Source organism: Hydra viridissima, unplaced genomic scaffold, assembly GCF_058129835.1.
Source record: "Hydra viridissima isolate aposymbiotic clone 2 unplaced genomic scaffold, HvirCarnegie_v1 scaffold_9, whole genome shotgun sequence".
Taxonomy (NCBI): Eukaryota; Metazoa; Cnidaria; class Hydrozoa; order Anthoathecata; family Hydridae; genus Hydra; species Hydra viridissima.
This window is the reverse complement of record NW_028324308.1, coordinates 8,651,705-8,668,787: the sequence shown is the minus strand read 5'-3', so window position 1 is coordinate 8,668,787 and position 17,083 is coordinate 8,651,705. Positions and strand designations below refer to the sequence as shown.

The following is a 17,083-nucleotide window of genomic DNA, read 5'->3' as shown; positions in this document are numbered from 1 at the left end:
TGAGTTCTAAAGATGTTAGAAGAGAATTTTTTTTTTTGGATAAGATTTGATTGCGTATTACTATTTTATGATATTGTAGTATTAAAAGAATACCTTTGAGTTAAATATCTGAGAAAATTTAGTAATAATTACCGTCAACTGGGGTGATTTTGACCACTAATTGCGATTTTGTGTAGCTTTTTTTTTTTTCGTTCAATTGCAATTAGTAGATCAGAAAAAACTAAAATAGACAATAATTTTTTAAAACAAATGAGCCCAATAATAAAAGAATAAATTTTTAGGGAAACAAAATCACAAATAGTGACAAGTCACCTCAATTGAAGGTAATATAAAAAACAAGAAAAACCAGCAGTAGATATTATATATATAATACTTTTATATGTATATATATATATATATATATATATATATATATATATATATATATATATATATATATATAAAATATTGGAAATAAAATATTGGAAATATATATAAAATATTGGAAAGAGAATAAACAGCTATGTAACAACAATTTTACCAAAGACTATATTTACTAGACACTTTATGATGTGTGAATAAGTTAATAGCATAATCCCTACTTTATATATAGGGATCATGCTATTAATCCCTATTTTATATATATATATATATATATATATATATATATATATATATATATATATATATATATATATATATATATATATATATATATATAGGGAGAGAGAGAGAGAGAGAGAGAGAGAGAGAGAGAGAGAGAGAGAGAGAGAGAGAGAGAGAGAGAGAGGATGGCAATCCCAGGATTTTTCACAAAAATTTCCCGGGATTTTATGAATGTAATAAAAAAAAAGTAAAGATAAAGTAGGGATTATGCTATTAACTTATTCGCACATCATAAAGTGTCTAGTAAATATAGTCTTTGGAAAAATTGTTGTTACATAGCTGTTTATTCTCTTTCCAATATTTTTATTAGTTTAATTTCGAATTTTCGGCTTCATTTTAATTCCAAATCGTCGCACGAGAATTAGAGGGCTCTATCTGCTTTTTTTATAAAATAAGAATTTATTAATAAAAGCTTTAATTAACAATTAGTAATAAAACAAAAAATTTAAAATTATAGAAACAATATTATCAATTTAGTTATGAAACATAAATAACAAAAAAGACGAATAGTTTTAATTATAAAAAATGACAGGAAGAAAACATTTTTATTAAGAAAAATTGAAAGTTAAATTTTCTCAACATGAAATGTATGCGTGATTCAAAAAATTCTTTAACTACGGTTTAAATTAATGAAGTTTTCAAAATACAAGTTTATTAAGTAAATAAACTTTTTTACAGTTATTCAAAATGGTAATCGTTTTCACAGTAACAGATTCAGTTTGAATTATAGATCTGATAAAGAAACGTAAAAAGAAATAGTTTAAGAACTTTAGAAATTTAAAAAAAAATTAGAACTTAAGTAAATAATTTTAACCTATAAAGTGTAACTTCTGAAATTCAAAAAAAAAATGTCGTTATTTGAAAGTGGTACCACAAGAGGTAATCACCTTAAAAAAGCATGACGATATACTATCTATACGGCCAGCAAGTGTGGAGTCCGAACGAGCAATCTCAGCGGCTGGGCTTTTATGCTTAAAAAATCGAACGCGATTAAACGACGAAATGATTGACGCTTTCAGTTATTTAAAGTGGTACTTTCAAAAATAAATAAAATTCTTGTATACTCATTTATATTCATATTACTTTTAATTATTATTTTTTTATTTACATTGTATTATCTTTTTAGTGTATTGTTTTATAATTTAAATTACTTAGGTTCATTAGTAAACAAGCTATTTTAGTTAACTAAAAAATAAAAAATGATTAATTTATTGATAATATAATTATATAATGATTGCAAATGATTGTTTCTGTCCTTTATCAAATCCAGAGGATAAATTTCTCAACCCCGAAATCCCGGGATTGAGAATATCCGGGATTTTGCCATCCCTATATATATATATATATATATATATATATATATATATATATATATATATATATATATATATATATATATATATATACAGTGGGGTGCAAAAAAAAAGCCACACTAATATTTTTTCTTCATTTTAAGTATAAAATGTATAATCAAGCAAAACAAAAAAAATTGGATGTGTCAGTGAAAAATTTAGGACTGAAAAGGTATGTTTATATATAAACTAATATTTACATAAATAAAATCTTTAAGAAAAAGATTAATATGGACACATTTAATATTTTAGAAAACATCTAACGGATGTAGAAATTGGAAGAATTATTGAAGCTGCTGACCAAGGAGAGTCTCATAGAAGCATTGGAAAGCGTTTTAAACGAGAAAACTCAACTATTAGTAGATTGGTAAAGAAGTATAAACACACTGGTAAAACTGAAAGGTCTGCTGGATCTGGGAGAAAGCCTAAAACTTCAAAAAAAGAAGATCGCTACATTCTTAACGCTGTCAAAAAAAATCGTAAAATCACATGTTCTGAGATAAAACTAGATTTGAACCTTACTAATATCTCAAAGTGGACAGTATCTCGCAGAATAAAAGCATCGGGTTGTTTTTTTTCTGGAAAGCAAATTAAAAAACCCTTTGATAGTGAAATCAATCGAAAAAAACGATTAAAGTGGTGCATTGAGCACAAAGATTGGACATGTGAACAATGGGCTAAAGTTATTTGGAGCGACGAGTCTCCTTTTGTTTTGTTTTATAATGGTCGATCTCACTGTTGGAAATTAATTGGGGAAAAATTCAACCCCCAAACATGCAAGGCAACAATTAAACATGACAGAAAGATTAATGTTTGGGGTTGTTTTAGTGCACACAAAGTTGGAAAACTTTACCGGGTGAAGGGCATCATGGACCAGCATATGTATCATAAAATCTTAGTTAATCAGCTTGGACCAAGTATAAAAGAACTTTTTCCTAATAGTGACTACATCTTTCAACATGATAACGATCCTAAACATACAGCACGGTTGAATAAAAGATATCTAGAATCTAAATTAATACCAGTTATGTCTTGGCCAGCACAGTCTCCTGATTTAAATCCAATAGAAAACCTTTGGTCTATATTGGATAGAAAATTGAAAGATCGTAGAGCAACAAATGAAGATGATTTGTTCCAAATTCTTCTTGATGGTTGGAATGCTTTGCCAAACGATTTATTAAAAAGACTTGTAGATAGTATGCCTTCCAGATGCGCAGAAGTCATAAAAAACAAAGGATGGCCAATTAAGTACTAAAACAGCTGAAACCTAAAAAATGCTTTACAAATCCTAATTTCTTTTTATTATATGTAATATACAATGATGTTATAAACATTTTTATCAAAATTGTCCTATAATACTTTTATTATACGAGTCTTACTCATTTTTTGTTGCTGTTTTTATTAAAAAAACTAGTGTGGCTTTTTTTTTGCACCACCCTGTATATATATATATATATATATATATATATATATATATATATATATATATATATATATATATATATATATATATATATATATATATATATATGTATATATATTTATGAAGACCACACTGAAAAAACGATCAAGCTACATTTTTATTGTTTTGAGTAAATTAGATTTTAAACTTTAAAACACCAAAGCTCACACCATAGCTCACTTATTTGTTAAGCTAAATATCTGTGTAATTTGATTGGTTTTCTAGTTATATAGTCAATTATTATATAGTTAAACTGCAGCCGAATATAACAGGGGCAAAAACCCAAAAAAAGCAAAAATGTAGCTTGATCGTTTTTCCAGTGTGGTCTTCATATATATACATTTATACATATATACATATATAATAAAAATAATAATATTTACTGCTGATTTTTACATATGAGTTTCGACTTAGGAGTATACCATTAGGAGTTATTCGTATATTGTGTCATGCAATTTTTAACCATTTTTCACCCGTCCTATCTTCTTTGTAAAAATTATACCGTTTTTGCAAACCCCCTCTAAATGTCACAAACTTTCACTCACCCTCCCCATTAACATATTTCTGTTTACACTACATAGGTGAAATTTAGTTTGTATTTTTTAAACCGTATTTAGTATACTAGTTGTACTTAAACTGTATTTTATTTTTAAAAAAGTTTTAAGATCACTTTTTCCTTTAAATAAAGACCTGTTCTGCGCACGCACACACACACAAACACGCCGAAAGCAATTTAAAACAAACAAACATAAGCAACCAACAGTCTAAACAATCACAAAACCCCAGTATAGGTTTTCAAGAAAAAATCACCCTGATAAAATTAACAAACCAGTCGAATATGTAAAAGATTTTTTTTCCTATACGTTCTAAAATTGAACGCGGACCACTTACAAAAACTGGTCGTTCTATTCTCCGCGTCAGTATACTGTCAGGTTAGAATTATTTTGTTTTCTCTCCCATTTTAAAAGTTGGGAGAAAATGAGTTATTAGTTGTAATAAGTAATGATTACTTTTAAAATACGCTTTATTTTTAAAATTTTTTTTCTAAATAATTTGTTTAAACAAATTACTTAAAGCATAAGTTATTATTTTTTTAAAAACTAAAGCTAAAATTTTAAGTAATTTTTACTTTAAAAAAAAAATCGAAAACTTTCTCTTAACATTTAAAATTGGAGATAGAACAAAGTAATTCTAACCTCGTGATATGTCTTCATTTCTTCTTCTCTAACCTGCCTTGTCTCTAGCTTCAACCTTTAACTAATGTACATACAGAATTCAAAGCACCTCCTCATGACAGGAGTCTACTCTATCCTAATTCAGCAACAACTTTTGTCAATTTTAAGGAGTTTAAGAAAGAGTTAATAAAGTTGGATACTTGTCCATAAATTTAGGTGGTTGTACACCAATAAAAGTGAAAAAAAAATTTTTTTTTTACTTTTATAATTTAACCAATATAATCATCGTAGATTTCGAATTTTTATTTGATTTAGTTAAATAAAAAAAGCTTCACATGTTAAAACTTGTTTATAATATATCGGTATAAAATATTTTTTATTTTCCACCCAGCAACGCTTTGTTTATTCCGTTGTTATGCGCTTCAGAAACAAGTTAAACCATAAAAAAAGCCATGAAATACTTACCTTGTCAACTCTTTTAAGTGCAAAGTTGTAGACTGCAACGACTTCTTGCTAATTAGTTTAGTATGATGGCTTTATTGACGTAATTCGCTTGTTGTTTCAAGCTGCATTCAAACTTTATTATTTATGCTATGGTATATCTTTTATCTTTTTAAAGTAAAAATAATATGGGTGAATCAAAGAGAAAACAATTATCAAACAGAATATACAATAATAAAAAAGCAAAATTTCGTGGAAACAGATATACAAAGATTTCTTCTTCAGAAACGAAAACCTTATCTTTTGTTAAATCTGCTACACATTCTGCTTCTTCAAAAAAGTTAAATATTGCTGATAAAGATTTTCAAGATTTTCAAAGTACAGATTTTAACTTTGTTATGAACTTTAGTCTGTTAGAAAACGTTATATCGCTACTGAAATGCCCGAATTTATGTGAAGATAATGTTTATTTAATGTTTGATTCCTCCTAAAAGTATGGGTTAAGTATTGGTTTAAAAATATGTTGTAACAGTTGCAATTGGAAAACTGAGTTTTTTTCATCTGCTACATTTTGTAAAATAAATTTAATTGAACAATAAGAGCCTAGTAAAAGCATATGTAGTGGACAAAAACCATTTGATATTAACACACGTGTCATTGTGGCTTTTCGTGAAATGGGTAAAAGGTTATCATCATCAGAAAAATTTTGTTGAATAATGAATATGAAGCCACCTATGAACAAAAAAAGCTACAATAAAACTTTATATAAACTGTTAGATGTTTATCAGAGTTTAGTTGACCAGAACATGAAAAATGCTGCTAATGAATTAATCCCTGCAGGTGAAACATCAAGAGACATTATGTGTAGCTTTGATGGTTCATGGCAAAAGCGTGGTTTTACTTCAAATAATCGAGTTGTTTCTGCAATTTCAGTTTAAAGTGGTAAATGTATTGACTTTCAAATAGAAACAAAAACATGTAAATTATGTTAATTGATAAGCTTAAAACAGTAGGTTGCAATCTACATAACTTTTGTCTTATAAATGACTCAAAGCGCATTTCTAAAGCAGAAAAACAATGTACAAGTATAGTGAAATAAGGATGCAAGAAACTAGGAGCTATACAAAAAGGTTTTTGTGATCAAAGCGAAACATTAGAAGGTGCAGTTTATGGAAGTGGGGAGTTTTAAACAATTTTTTTTTGTTTTTATTTTTAAATTGAGTTTTTCTCAAAATCATCTTTTATAGCCTGGCGACGGAGATATTTTTCAAACCGATAACCGATTTGATCTGAAATTTGGCATACTTGTTTGTAACACATGTATTTGCAACCTCTACTAGAATTATGTTTACAGCTAATTGTGTTCTGCTTTTGTGAGTGATTTTGTGTTCTCAAATATCACCAAAACTTCCAAATATGACTAAAATGCATATATTTTGACTTTTTTTGCTCAAAATCCAAAACTTTTAGTGTATGTTGTAATTGCATAAGTAAAGGATCACAAGCCAAAATTTCAGTTCAAATTTATTTACGGTTGCTGAAAAAACCCTGTCGCCAGTTATTCATTTTTAGGCTTTTGTCTATCAATAATTATGCGCATAATTAATTTTTTTAAATTTTAAAATTTTTACTTTTATTTTAATCATATTATATATGTTATGCACTATTATAGATTGAAAAAAAAGTTGAAATACAAGATTTTTTTTTAATGGTATACTACCACCTTAAGGTGTCCTCTGATTTACTAGTAATTATAAATATTCTTACAATAGTTGACCTGAGTCTACATTTCTTAAAGTTATACTCTTCTGTGAAAACCCATTCATTCTTTTTGGAGTAATTTAACCTGACAGACCCTCAGAATTTCATCACGTTCTTAAACGAACATTTGAGTATGGACGGCATAAGAGAGCTAGCTTCCACAGATATACTCTCTTTTTTCTGTTTGTATACAGATTGTCTGGCTAATGCATCAAATCAACCTTTACAAAGAAGAGTTTTTAGGAAGCATTATTTCCTGACAACGGAAAGTAATTCATTACCAACTAGCAAAAAGCAACCCGTAATACGGGTTATGGTCGGTCTGTTATTTAGTGTGGCTGTTTTCCACAATTAAAAGTTGCGAAATCTTAACTAATACCCAATTAGAAAAACGCCTTTAAATTGAAAAAACTAAACCATCTGTAAAATTTAAAAAAAAAAGTATGCGGAGGTAAAATAATTTACCAATTAATTAACATTGAGTAATTTACAACTGACATAGGTCATATCAGTGTAAGGCAGAATCATTTTCCTACGCATTGCTAAGTTCAAAACAATGCGTTTTTATTTTCTGAAACAAAATAATATCACTTCGTCATGCTTTAAATTGACGAAAAAGTAAAGCTAAGTTCTTGTTATATTTTTTATAACATGAACTTTAATTAATAAGATTATTATAAAGCGAACGTAAATTATACGAGTTAATAATTTTTTGGTATCCCCTTGATACATGTTTCTTTAAAAAAAAAAAATTGACTTTAGAACGTTAAATACACACAACTAAATAAATTTATTAAAAATAACTGATCATTTGACCATTACTATATATGGCACTAATCTGACCATTTTTATATATGCCCTTTTTGTTTCAATAATTTTTAGTAAAGGACCTCCCTCTCCCGTTTTTGCCTAAATGGTGGTCAGGAGAATAGAGTTATTCTTATTAAGAGTAATCAAGTTTTTGATGGAGACCTTTTACCAGAATAATAAAATGTAAAACAATGATTTACATGTATAAGAATTTTTTCTTTTTAATATATATAAGAATTTAACATATATAAGAATTTCTTTCCTCAAGAGTGTTGCAAATGCAAACTAAGCTAATTAATTAGTTAAACACCTTACAAAATTTAAGTAACTCGATATTTGACAAATGCGCAAAACTACAATCTTCACCCCCCGTTTAAAAAGATCCCCTAAGTTACGTACAACAAATTATTAGGCATAAAATAGAGAAAATTAAAAAAAAATTGAACTAATTGCATATATTTATATCATTTTAACTGACAAAAAGTTACAATAAAAGGTAATTTACAATAAAAGGTTTTTTTTTATAAATCGTATAAATGCGTCAATCGTAAATCTTTAAGAAAAAAAAAAAACACCACATAAAAACTGAAAATCGATTTACCTATTTATAGTAATCTATTTTGACATGGCAGTTATTATAAACATATTTCGAAAATGTATCTATAAAATCTGTTTCGAAGTGCAAAAGGTTTAACAATACTAATATATATAAAAAAAAAAATCAAATTAAGATATAAACTGCATTTTTAGCATAATGTTGTCTTGGCTTTTAGTAAATAAATAAAAGCAGTAAGTTCCAATAATGAAACTACCTATTATTCATTTTTAACAATAGACACCAACGTGAAGGTAAGCCAAGCAGTCTATCAACACAAAACATCACAGCAATAACACATAACAATAGAATATTTACACCCTTGATCCTAAAATCCAGTGAAAATAACAAACCAAATTAAAATATGAAAGGCAAAATTAGAAAACCAATCTAAAGTTAACTATCTTTATCTTTTTACTAAACATATAAATACATAAAAGTATATCTGTTTTTATGTTCAATATTAGTTATTCAATTACTTCAAATTTAGGACATTAAAACACCCTAGATTTAAAGATCAAGGTTGCATACTCTCTCATACACATTACGCTAAACATTAACAGACATTATTATGTATTTACAGAATAATTTAAAAAGGCTAGACAACACCTAGCTCTAAAGCAGTAACACCGCCTGGCACTAAATGTTGCCAAGTCACACCTCTGCTATAAGTACACCGCTTGGCTGGCAAGGTTATCAATCTTGCTCAATATAATGACAACTCACACCACTTTGAAAACATGGAAACAACATAATTTAAACATATATACAGCTATAAACAAATATGGTTTCATATAACACATATAAACATATTAAATGACAGGTATATTTATCAAAAACTATGAAAAACAAAATTAAAATATTTAAAAAAATATAACATTATTTGTGTAACATTTTTCACCTATCATACCTTGAATGAGATGTTTATCAATTTTGAAAAACAAAAATAAAATGCTCTAGTTCTTGAACATGTAACATATAGTTGACCATGAGAGAAACAAGACCTCAACTCTATCAAATGTTTGACCTTGACTTTCAATAATTGTCATTGAATAAGCCAATCTGACAGGAAACTGATGACATTTCAGAACAAAAGGTAAATAAGAATCTGATGGAGCCAACTGAATTCGAGGATCAAAAACCCGTTTACCACCAGAAACACCTGTCAAAACCTCTGCATCAATATAATTATTTTGAAGAGCACAAACTTTCATTCGAGTAACATAGCATAACCCAGCTTTGAGATCTAAATTTTTAAGTAGCATAATTACACAACCAATTTTCAATTTTTAACAATGAGGTAGCATACCTGAAGGAGTTAAGCTGTTCAAAAACTCAACAGGAAAATTATTTCTTTCATTAAGGTCATCAGTATCAATTTTGACCTCACCCGGCAGACATTCAAGCACTTCTTCATTGATAATGAATCAACATAAGTTGGTGTTAAAATCACGCGTTTAGAATAATCATTTTGATCAGCATCTCCAAAAATCTTTTCAACAACTGATTCATTTTCTCTAATAATGCACTGATTTGGTATTTTAATGCATCCTTTAAAAGGATCCTCCTCTTTGACAGGTATTGTTCCATTCCCAAGTTTTAGTAGCCATTGGGAAAATTCACCTTCCCCATCTTGTACTCTCACATTTTCAATTAATGCAAACTTCCGCACCCATTGCCAATGCAAAGAACATTTTAAACACAATTCTACTATTTCAGCTGTTGAACATTTTCATCAAAATTTTCTAGATTTAAGCCAATAAACTCATCAATAACAGGCAGATTGTAATCAGTCAGCATTTTACCACTTTGATTAATAATCTTTTCAATTTGATGAAGAGTAGCTTGTTCAGCTATTAGAAGTGGGATTGAGCGGTGAATGAAATCTTCCATCATAAAAGCTTTGCATGTATTCCAGAGATGTAAAGGATTGTCAGATTCACAAAAGGTGAAAATAACTGAAAACAACTGTCTAATTTGCTTTGGCGTACTTGTTAAAACCGCCTCAGAAAGAGTATTCTGCCATTCAGTGTCAACAATTCTTTCAAAACACATGCTTCACGAAACGTTTCAAGGACAATACCATTAACAGTACGCACATCCTCCCAAGATGTTGCTCCTTTTGCTTACAAAAGTAACAGTTTACGAAAAAACAATTCTCCAGCTGGATTAACTTTATCCATTCTTACTATCACCTTATTACCACCCCTTTGTCTAACCTTCCATTTACAATGTTTATCATCAAATATAAAGTGATAAGGAATGTCTACATAAGAATAACAATGTGCTCTTTCATTTTCAGTATTTAACTTAAACCATGCCGTAAGGTGCGTATCACATTGAGCTGCACGATCTAAAGCCATTTGTTCTGCTTCTTCTCTAAAATACAATAATTGATTTTCAGGTAGATGTTTACCAAGTCACAGCACTTTGAAAACACAGAAACAACATAATATAAACATATGTACCAACTATAAACACGATAAATGTGTTTAAATATGTATATAAGGTTAAATATATTCCTTATATACATATTTAAACACATTTTTAAAACAATTATATAACACATATTAACACATACACAAACAGTAAAAAAACACTTTACATTATTATAAAAACATTATTATAAAAACACATTGATAAAACAACTATAAAGCACTTATTATCACATACACATTAGGGTGTCCCAGAAACACACTTTTTTTTTTTTCCAGGATACCTCTCAAGTTTTTCCCATTCTCTGAAGTACCCTAAGGCTAAAAATAAACGGAAAAAAAAAAACCTTTGTCAAAAAGTGATATCTGTAAAATTTAAAAATTACGATTTTTTAGAAATAAATGTCCATTATTTCAATGTTTGATAAATTTGTAGTGAAATTTTTCTGATGTTATATTTTGTTTTTAATAAACTTAATGATGATCCCCTAGTTTAACAATATTATTATTAGTATTAGTGTGATTAAATGTCAATTTAAGTCGTCTGTGGTCAATTAAAAAGGAAAATTTAATTACGCGCGATTTGATCCTATGACACGTTTTAGAGATATGTACTACATACAAGTTTACTTTTGTTGTCATGCTACATAATGTATTTTACACATAGCTAAAAATTAAAAAAAGATTCAATGAATAATATAATTGTTTAATGAATGATTGAATGAATAGATAAAATAAAGTGTGTTATATAATTTAATATTTAATAGTAATTTCTAAAATGGACCGTCATCGTAAGAAAGACAAGAATAAAGGAGAAAAGAGGAAGATACAGACTAATCCCAGAAGGCTACTGTTTCTTCTCAAGTATCCTATCAACCAGCTGCCCACGAACCAGCTCCCCAGCATTGGAAATGTGCTCAGATATATACAGTTTATCAAATCTTCCAAGGCTTTAAAGTTTAAATCTACAAAACCTTTTGTAGCTTGTCCTCAAAGTTTTCCAGGCAAAGACCTTATCTGCAAGGGTAGATCTTGTAAAGATCCCAACCATAAATGTGTTACTTCTCTTGTAATGGATGTGTGGAACAAGGCTGGTTTTGGAGAACTCATCATTTCTGGAGCTGCTGTCAGGTAAAAAAATTAAGTAATTTTTAATTATGTAAATAAACAAATAAGTAAATCAAAAAATAAACAAATAATAAAAAATAACCAATATTTATGTAATTTATAAACTTCTTTTATGTGTAATCAGGGATAAGATTCTGAAGCTCCACATTAAGTATTGCAAAATAATCCATCTGAGTGATCTAAACTGGGATTCGAGCATTGGTAGATTCACTAAGATACAGGAAGAGTTCATTAAGGAGAGCAGCAAACTCCTCGATATATCTGTGGGGAAATTTGAGGAGAAGATCCAATCAGATCGACTTCATTCCCAGAAGGCCAAGGCAGAGGACATCCAGTTTTTTTTAGATCAAAAAGAAGATAGAAAAATGTATATAACTACAGAGGTAGACAAAGAATTTGAAAAAGCTGTTAAAAACAGACAGGATCGGTGGCAGAGAATGAAGAATATGAAGATTACAGAAGTGAAAAAAAGACAAAAAACAAGGGAACTAGTTCTAAGTGAACTTGAGGCTTCCTTTGAATCTGATGCTGGTTCTTCTGCATCCGAGTCAGAAGCTGTAATTTACACAGATGAAGATTCAGTCAATGAATTACTCCAAAACTCTGATTCTACAGTAAAAGGCAAGGTAAATAAAAGATTGTAATAAAATGTAAAGTTGGTTGTACAAATTTTGAGTAAACTTAATCAAACTGAATTCAATTAGATTAGAAATATCATAGCTGTTTATTATGTAGATAATGATAAGTATCAGTTCTGAGGATCTGGTGGATTGTACGTCTGAAGTATCTGCTCGATACAGGGTCGGGATTCGACCTCAAACCGCACTCATTGCAGCAATCTGCAATAAAGCAGGCGTGAATCTTGAGGATGTGCCCATCTCCAGAAGCTCTGTTCATCGAAAGAGATTCAAGAAGATTAAAGATCTAGGTAAGAGTAAATAGTAGAATATAAAATTATTGAAAATAATGAAGGTCAAGTAAAACTAGGATAAATAAAGATTAAATTATATAGGTGATAAAGTTATTTTAATTACTAGGAGACAAGATAAGACAAGATATAATGGAAACCTTGAAGGGAAAGAGGCTTGTCCTACATTTTGACGGCAAACAGATCAAAGAGATGGAGGAGAACCTGAACATAACTGTTACTGTTGAAAGGATTGCAATCAGTGTTACATCTCCTGATATTGAAGACACAAATGACATTCTCCTTGGAGTAGTTCAAGCTGAAAGCTCCAAGGGAATTGACCAGGCAGATGTGATCTTAAATCTCCTAGAATATTACGATATTGTTGATCAGATCTTTGCCATATGCTGTGACACCACTGCTTCCAACACTGGAGTATATTTTGGGGCCATTACCATCCTCACAAACATCCTCAACATTCCTTTACTATGGTTTCTATGCAGGCGACACATGTTGGAGCTACACATCTCTCATTTTATGGAGGCTCTTACTGGTGAGAAAACAAAGGGGCCAAGGAGAGCACTCTACGTAAGACTGCAGAAAACCTGGCCACACATCAAGGAGGAGGTAGACAAGATGGAGGAGATCATTAGGTTTGATTGGAATGAGCTACAGGTCGGATCATCCTTGTACAACATTGCAAGGGAGGCCCTGGAGTTTGGCAAGAGGGCACTGACCATAGAGACATTTAACAGGGGGGACTACAAGAAACTTTGTGAGTTAGTTGTCTTCTATTTGGGTGGAGATGTGCCAGGATTTCATTTTTATCAACCTGGAGCCTGCCATGAAGCCAGGTACAGTTATAGTATATTATCAATAATTTTTGTGTTTAGGGGAAAGTACATTTTCAAGTTTTTCTTACATATTTGATAATAATAATAATTTATTCTAAAGGTTCATGGCAGATGCTCTATACCTGCTGACCCTGAGGATGACTGAGAAGGTAGCCCAGGTGATGAATGAGGAAGAGAAGAAGATGGTAAAGACAGCAGCATTCTTTGTTTCTGTATGTTATGGGCCCTGGTTCTTAAAATCCTGTATGGTGGACAAGTTGACTTCAAATGACTTGGCTGCCTTTAAGTCATCGTTTGACATAAGGGACCACTACCCAAAACTTGGACGGGCCCTTCTTTACAGCATGCAACGGCATGCTTGGTATTTAACAGAACAGTTAGTTATTCTGTCCCTAGCTGACGATGATATTGACGACAAGGTAAAGAAGAAAATGTTGGAGAAGTTGGTCAAGTGTGATGTCCCTGACCAGTTTCATATGGGGAAACCGAAGCTACCGGTTATTATCAGATCAACAGAGCTTACTGAGCTGGTAGGTTCCCAGAGCTGGATCTTGTTCAAGGTATGTGAGATCCCTGTAGAAGAGGTGGAGAAGTGGATCAGCGGAGATGCCAGTCAGACATTTGATATATTTAAAAGGTTTTTGAAGTCGATTAAATGTGTCAATGACTGCGCTGAAAGGAATATCCGACTAATCCAGGACTTTGTTGGAGGCTACAGGTCGGACAACATGAAACAGAACCTCATGCTGGTTGCCAGAGACAACAGAAAGAAGCTGAAGAAGGACCTGACAAAAAAACAACTCAAAAAAATTTAATTTTTTAAACTGGAAATATATATTTTCAAGAGAGTTTCTAAAATACATGATTTTTTTCCAAAAAATTGCATTTTTTTTGAAAAATGAAATTTTACAGATATCACTTTTACTGGAACAAAAAATTTTTCTGTGGTATTTTTAGCCCATTTAGACCTTAGAGAATGGGAAAAGCTTGAGAGGTAATTTTTTTTTTTTTTTTGGGACACCCTAATACACATACATATCAAAAAAGCATATATGCAAACAATAAACATGTGCAAACAAAAATTTTTAAAATGATGCGAGAAAATTTAAAAAGATACAAAATATATATTTACAAACAATAATCATTACCTTCTTTTTTTTCTTCATAAGAACTGTAATCCTCATAACAAAATTTAACCTTTACATACAATAACATGTGACATGCCATATCTGTGTTGGCACAAAAGTTTAATTTACTTTTCTAAATTTTCTAAAAAAGAACAAAAATAGTTAATAGCATCACAGAAATTTGTAGTAATGACCATTTTATGGAAATAGCATTAGTATAGCTTTAAATAACATACATACCCCTATTTTCCTTCTAAAAAATAAGATAATAAAAACAAAACTGCAAAAAGAAAAACTAAAACAAACAAAATATAAACGATTTAAAAAATTAAAATCCTTTCTACTTTATCTAATAAGAACTTAAATCCTTTCTACTTTATCTAATTAAAATTTAAATCCTTTCTACTTTATCTAATAAAAATGTATAACTATTTTATATACTTACTTCAATTATAAGATGATCTTAACGATTATTATTTATCTTCATATGATTCTTTATGTAATATATCTAAACTAATAATTAAATTCCAAAAGGAAAAAAGTTTTAACTCGCTCTAAATATCTTTCTCCAATTGAGCGCATTTGTAGAACGCGCTCTTCCAAAGCCTAGTAACTAATTCAAAGCCTAGTAACTAATGACGAAACGACGTTGAACGTTAAACGTTAAACGTTAAGCATTTCTGTAGTAATTATATTATAGATATTATAGATTCTTTCATCTCCATTTTTTAGCAAACCTTTTATCTCCGTCTTTTACCTTTTACCACTTTTTCTTAAAGTCTAATAAATTAATAACGTAGTTTTAATGTAATTATTACGTATTACAAACGTAATTGCTAGTAACAAACGTAAAGGTATAATATGCATTCGGGAATTACCATAATTAGAAGTTATAGAGTAAATTTAGATTTTACAAGTTAGCCGATGAAAAATAAGATGAAGTTGTTTAAAAATGATACAGTAGGGGAAATTGTTACGGTGATAATCAACGCGATATTTGAAAAGTCAGTATTGCTTACGTAGCATGTGCAAAAATGAAACTATTGCGGCAGTAATTACTGCTGTTTTTACCTATCACTGTTGTTTAACTCGATTAGTTCTTTATAAAATATGTTTTCATTTTTTAAAAATAAAATAAATAAATTTATATTCGAGCGTGACGAGTTGAACAATTCTTTACCACTGTCTCGACTACACTAAGCAGCTGCAATATTTGAAAACCTTTTATTGCCTCAGGAATCTACTGCTTTAACGAGGTCTTAAATTTGAAACGAGATTTTAGCAAGGTTTTAACGAGGTTTTAACTTTGAAATTTACTTCTTTTATAAGGTGTGTGGCTTTAGTATTAATCGATACTGGTGACGTATTTTTTTGACTATAACATCTTGAGTAAACTTTTTCTCAATTATTAGTTTAATGATTTTTATTTGTTAGTATCGTATTTGCATTCGTTAGTTTAGCTTATTGTACTGAAGTCAAACTTTTAAAATAGTAGTTTTAACTTAAATTATCCATTCAAGTTGTTCTCACAAAATCATCAATCATATATCATTGAGTATTTAAGACAAATAGTTTAAATCGGTTTCCTTTTACCATGGTAAATCGTAGAGACCGCCGATTCGTTACTGTTTATCGGTTTGCGGATTGTGCACCGAATTAACTATGCTAAACGGTTCAAATTACTTACGGATTGATTTGATCCGAAAATAATTTATCGGAAAAAAATTCGTTAAAATTTTTTCGGATTTTTTTTTCGGATTGTAATCCGATTCGATACTTTCGGATCGGATTGTAATTCGAAAAACTTTTTTCGAATTGGAAACCGAACCGATATTATTTTTACGGATTTATACGGGTTCAGAATAAAAAATCCTTTTGAAATAAGATTCATTTTTATTTATTTATAATATTCAAATATACAATGAAACGAAATGATTTCCTTGTTAAGAAATAAAAAAAAGTCAAAATCACACTGAAAGTTAATCATTTTCCAAATTCATTTCCTGGCCACACAATGTCTTGAATTTTACTGAGTTGCTTAGTGTTTTCTTTCATATATACTAACATCTCAACCTTTGAGATTGAAAGATTGGTTCTTCTAGAGCTGTATATATTCCCTGCTGTTGAGAAAACTCTTTCAGATGTTGATGATGCAGCAGGTATACAGAGATTTTTTCTGGCCAGCCTTGACATTATTGGGTAAATATACTGGTTTTGTTTCCAGAATTCCAGTACATTTGTATTTGCTAGAACTGGTTTTGAATTCAAATACCCCTCAATTTCAGCAGAAATGGCTTTCTTGGTGCTTGTTTCACCTCCAGGATTAATGTAACCTGCACCAAACACTTTCTTCCTCAGTTGTTCAGTGAAATCAAAGTCGTCATCATCTTC

The 17,083-nt window shown here is 29.7% G+C and overlaps 2 protein-coding genes and 1 pseudogene across 9 annotated transcripts; 2 read left to right on the top strand and 1 right to left on the bottom strand.

Annotated features, from left to right (window-relative positions):
* The first annotated feature begins 5,006 nt into the window (after positions 1-5,006).
* On the top strand, positions 5,007-6,773 carry LOC149883872 (uncharacterized; annotated as a pseudogene).
* Positions 6,774-8,972: 2,199 nt separating this feature from the next.
* Positions 8,973-15,279, bottom strand: LOC149883870 (uncharacterized). Of its 7 annotated transcripts, XR_016455783.1 has the most exons (7): positions 15,138-15,279; positions 14,714-14,834; positions 12,873-14,350; positions 11,887-12,728; positions 11,253-11,800; positions 10,915-10,997; positions 8,973-10,620 (listed from the first exon to the last, which is right to left on the bottom strand). XR_016455783.1 is itself a non-coding variant. In XM_090098274.1 (4 exons), the coding sequence occupies exon 4, from the start codon at positions 10,294-10,296 to the stop codon at positions 9,952-9,954; it is 345 nt and encodes a 114-aa protein (XP_089954400.1). In that variant the 5' UTR covers positions 10,297-10,620; positions 10,915-10,997; positions 14,714-14,834; positions 15,138-15,279; the 3' UTR covers positions 8,973-9,951. The 7 variants fall into 6 exon arrangements, 4 of the variants coding, with proteins under 4 accessions (XP_089954400.1, XP_089954399.1, XP_089954398.1 ...); XR_016455781.1 differs by lacking the exons at positions 10,915-10,997; positions 11,253-11,800; positions 11,887-12,728; positions 12,873-14,350 and having other exon boundaries at positions 8,973-9,487; positions 9,632-10,620; XR_016455780.1 differs by lacking the exons at positions 11,887-12,728; positions 12,873-14,350; positions 14,714-14,834; positions 15,138-15,279 and having other exon boundaries at positions 8,973-9,487; positions 9,632-10,620; positions 11,253-11,389.
* LOC149883871 (uncharacterized) lies at positions 11,295-14,637 on the top strand. Of its 2 annotated transcripts, none has more exons than XM_090098271.1 (5): positions 11,295-11,807; positions 11,929-12,425; positions 12,540-12,732; positions 12,842-13,565; positions 13,666-14,637. In XM_090098271.1, the coding sequence occupies exons 3-5, from the start codon at positions 12,543-12,545 to the stop codon at positions 14,378-14,380; spliced, it is 1,629 nt and encodes a 542-aa protein (XP_089954397.1). In that variant the 5' UTR covers positions 11,295-11,807; positions 11,929-12,425; positions 12,540-12,542; the 3' UTR covers positions 14,381-14,637. The 2 variants fall into 2 exon arrangements, with proteins under 2 accessions (XP_089954397.1, XP_089954396.1); XM_090098270.1 differs by having other exon boundaries at positions 11,404-11,807; positions 11,929-12,430.
* Positions 15,280-17,083: the final 1,804 nt, after the last annotated feature.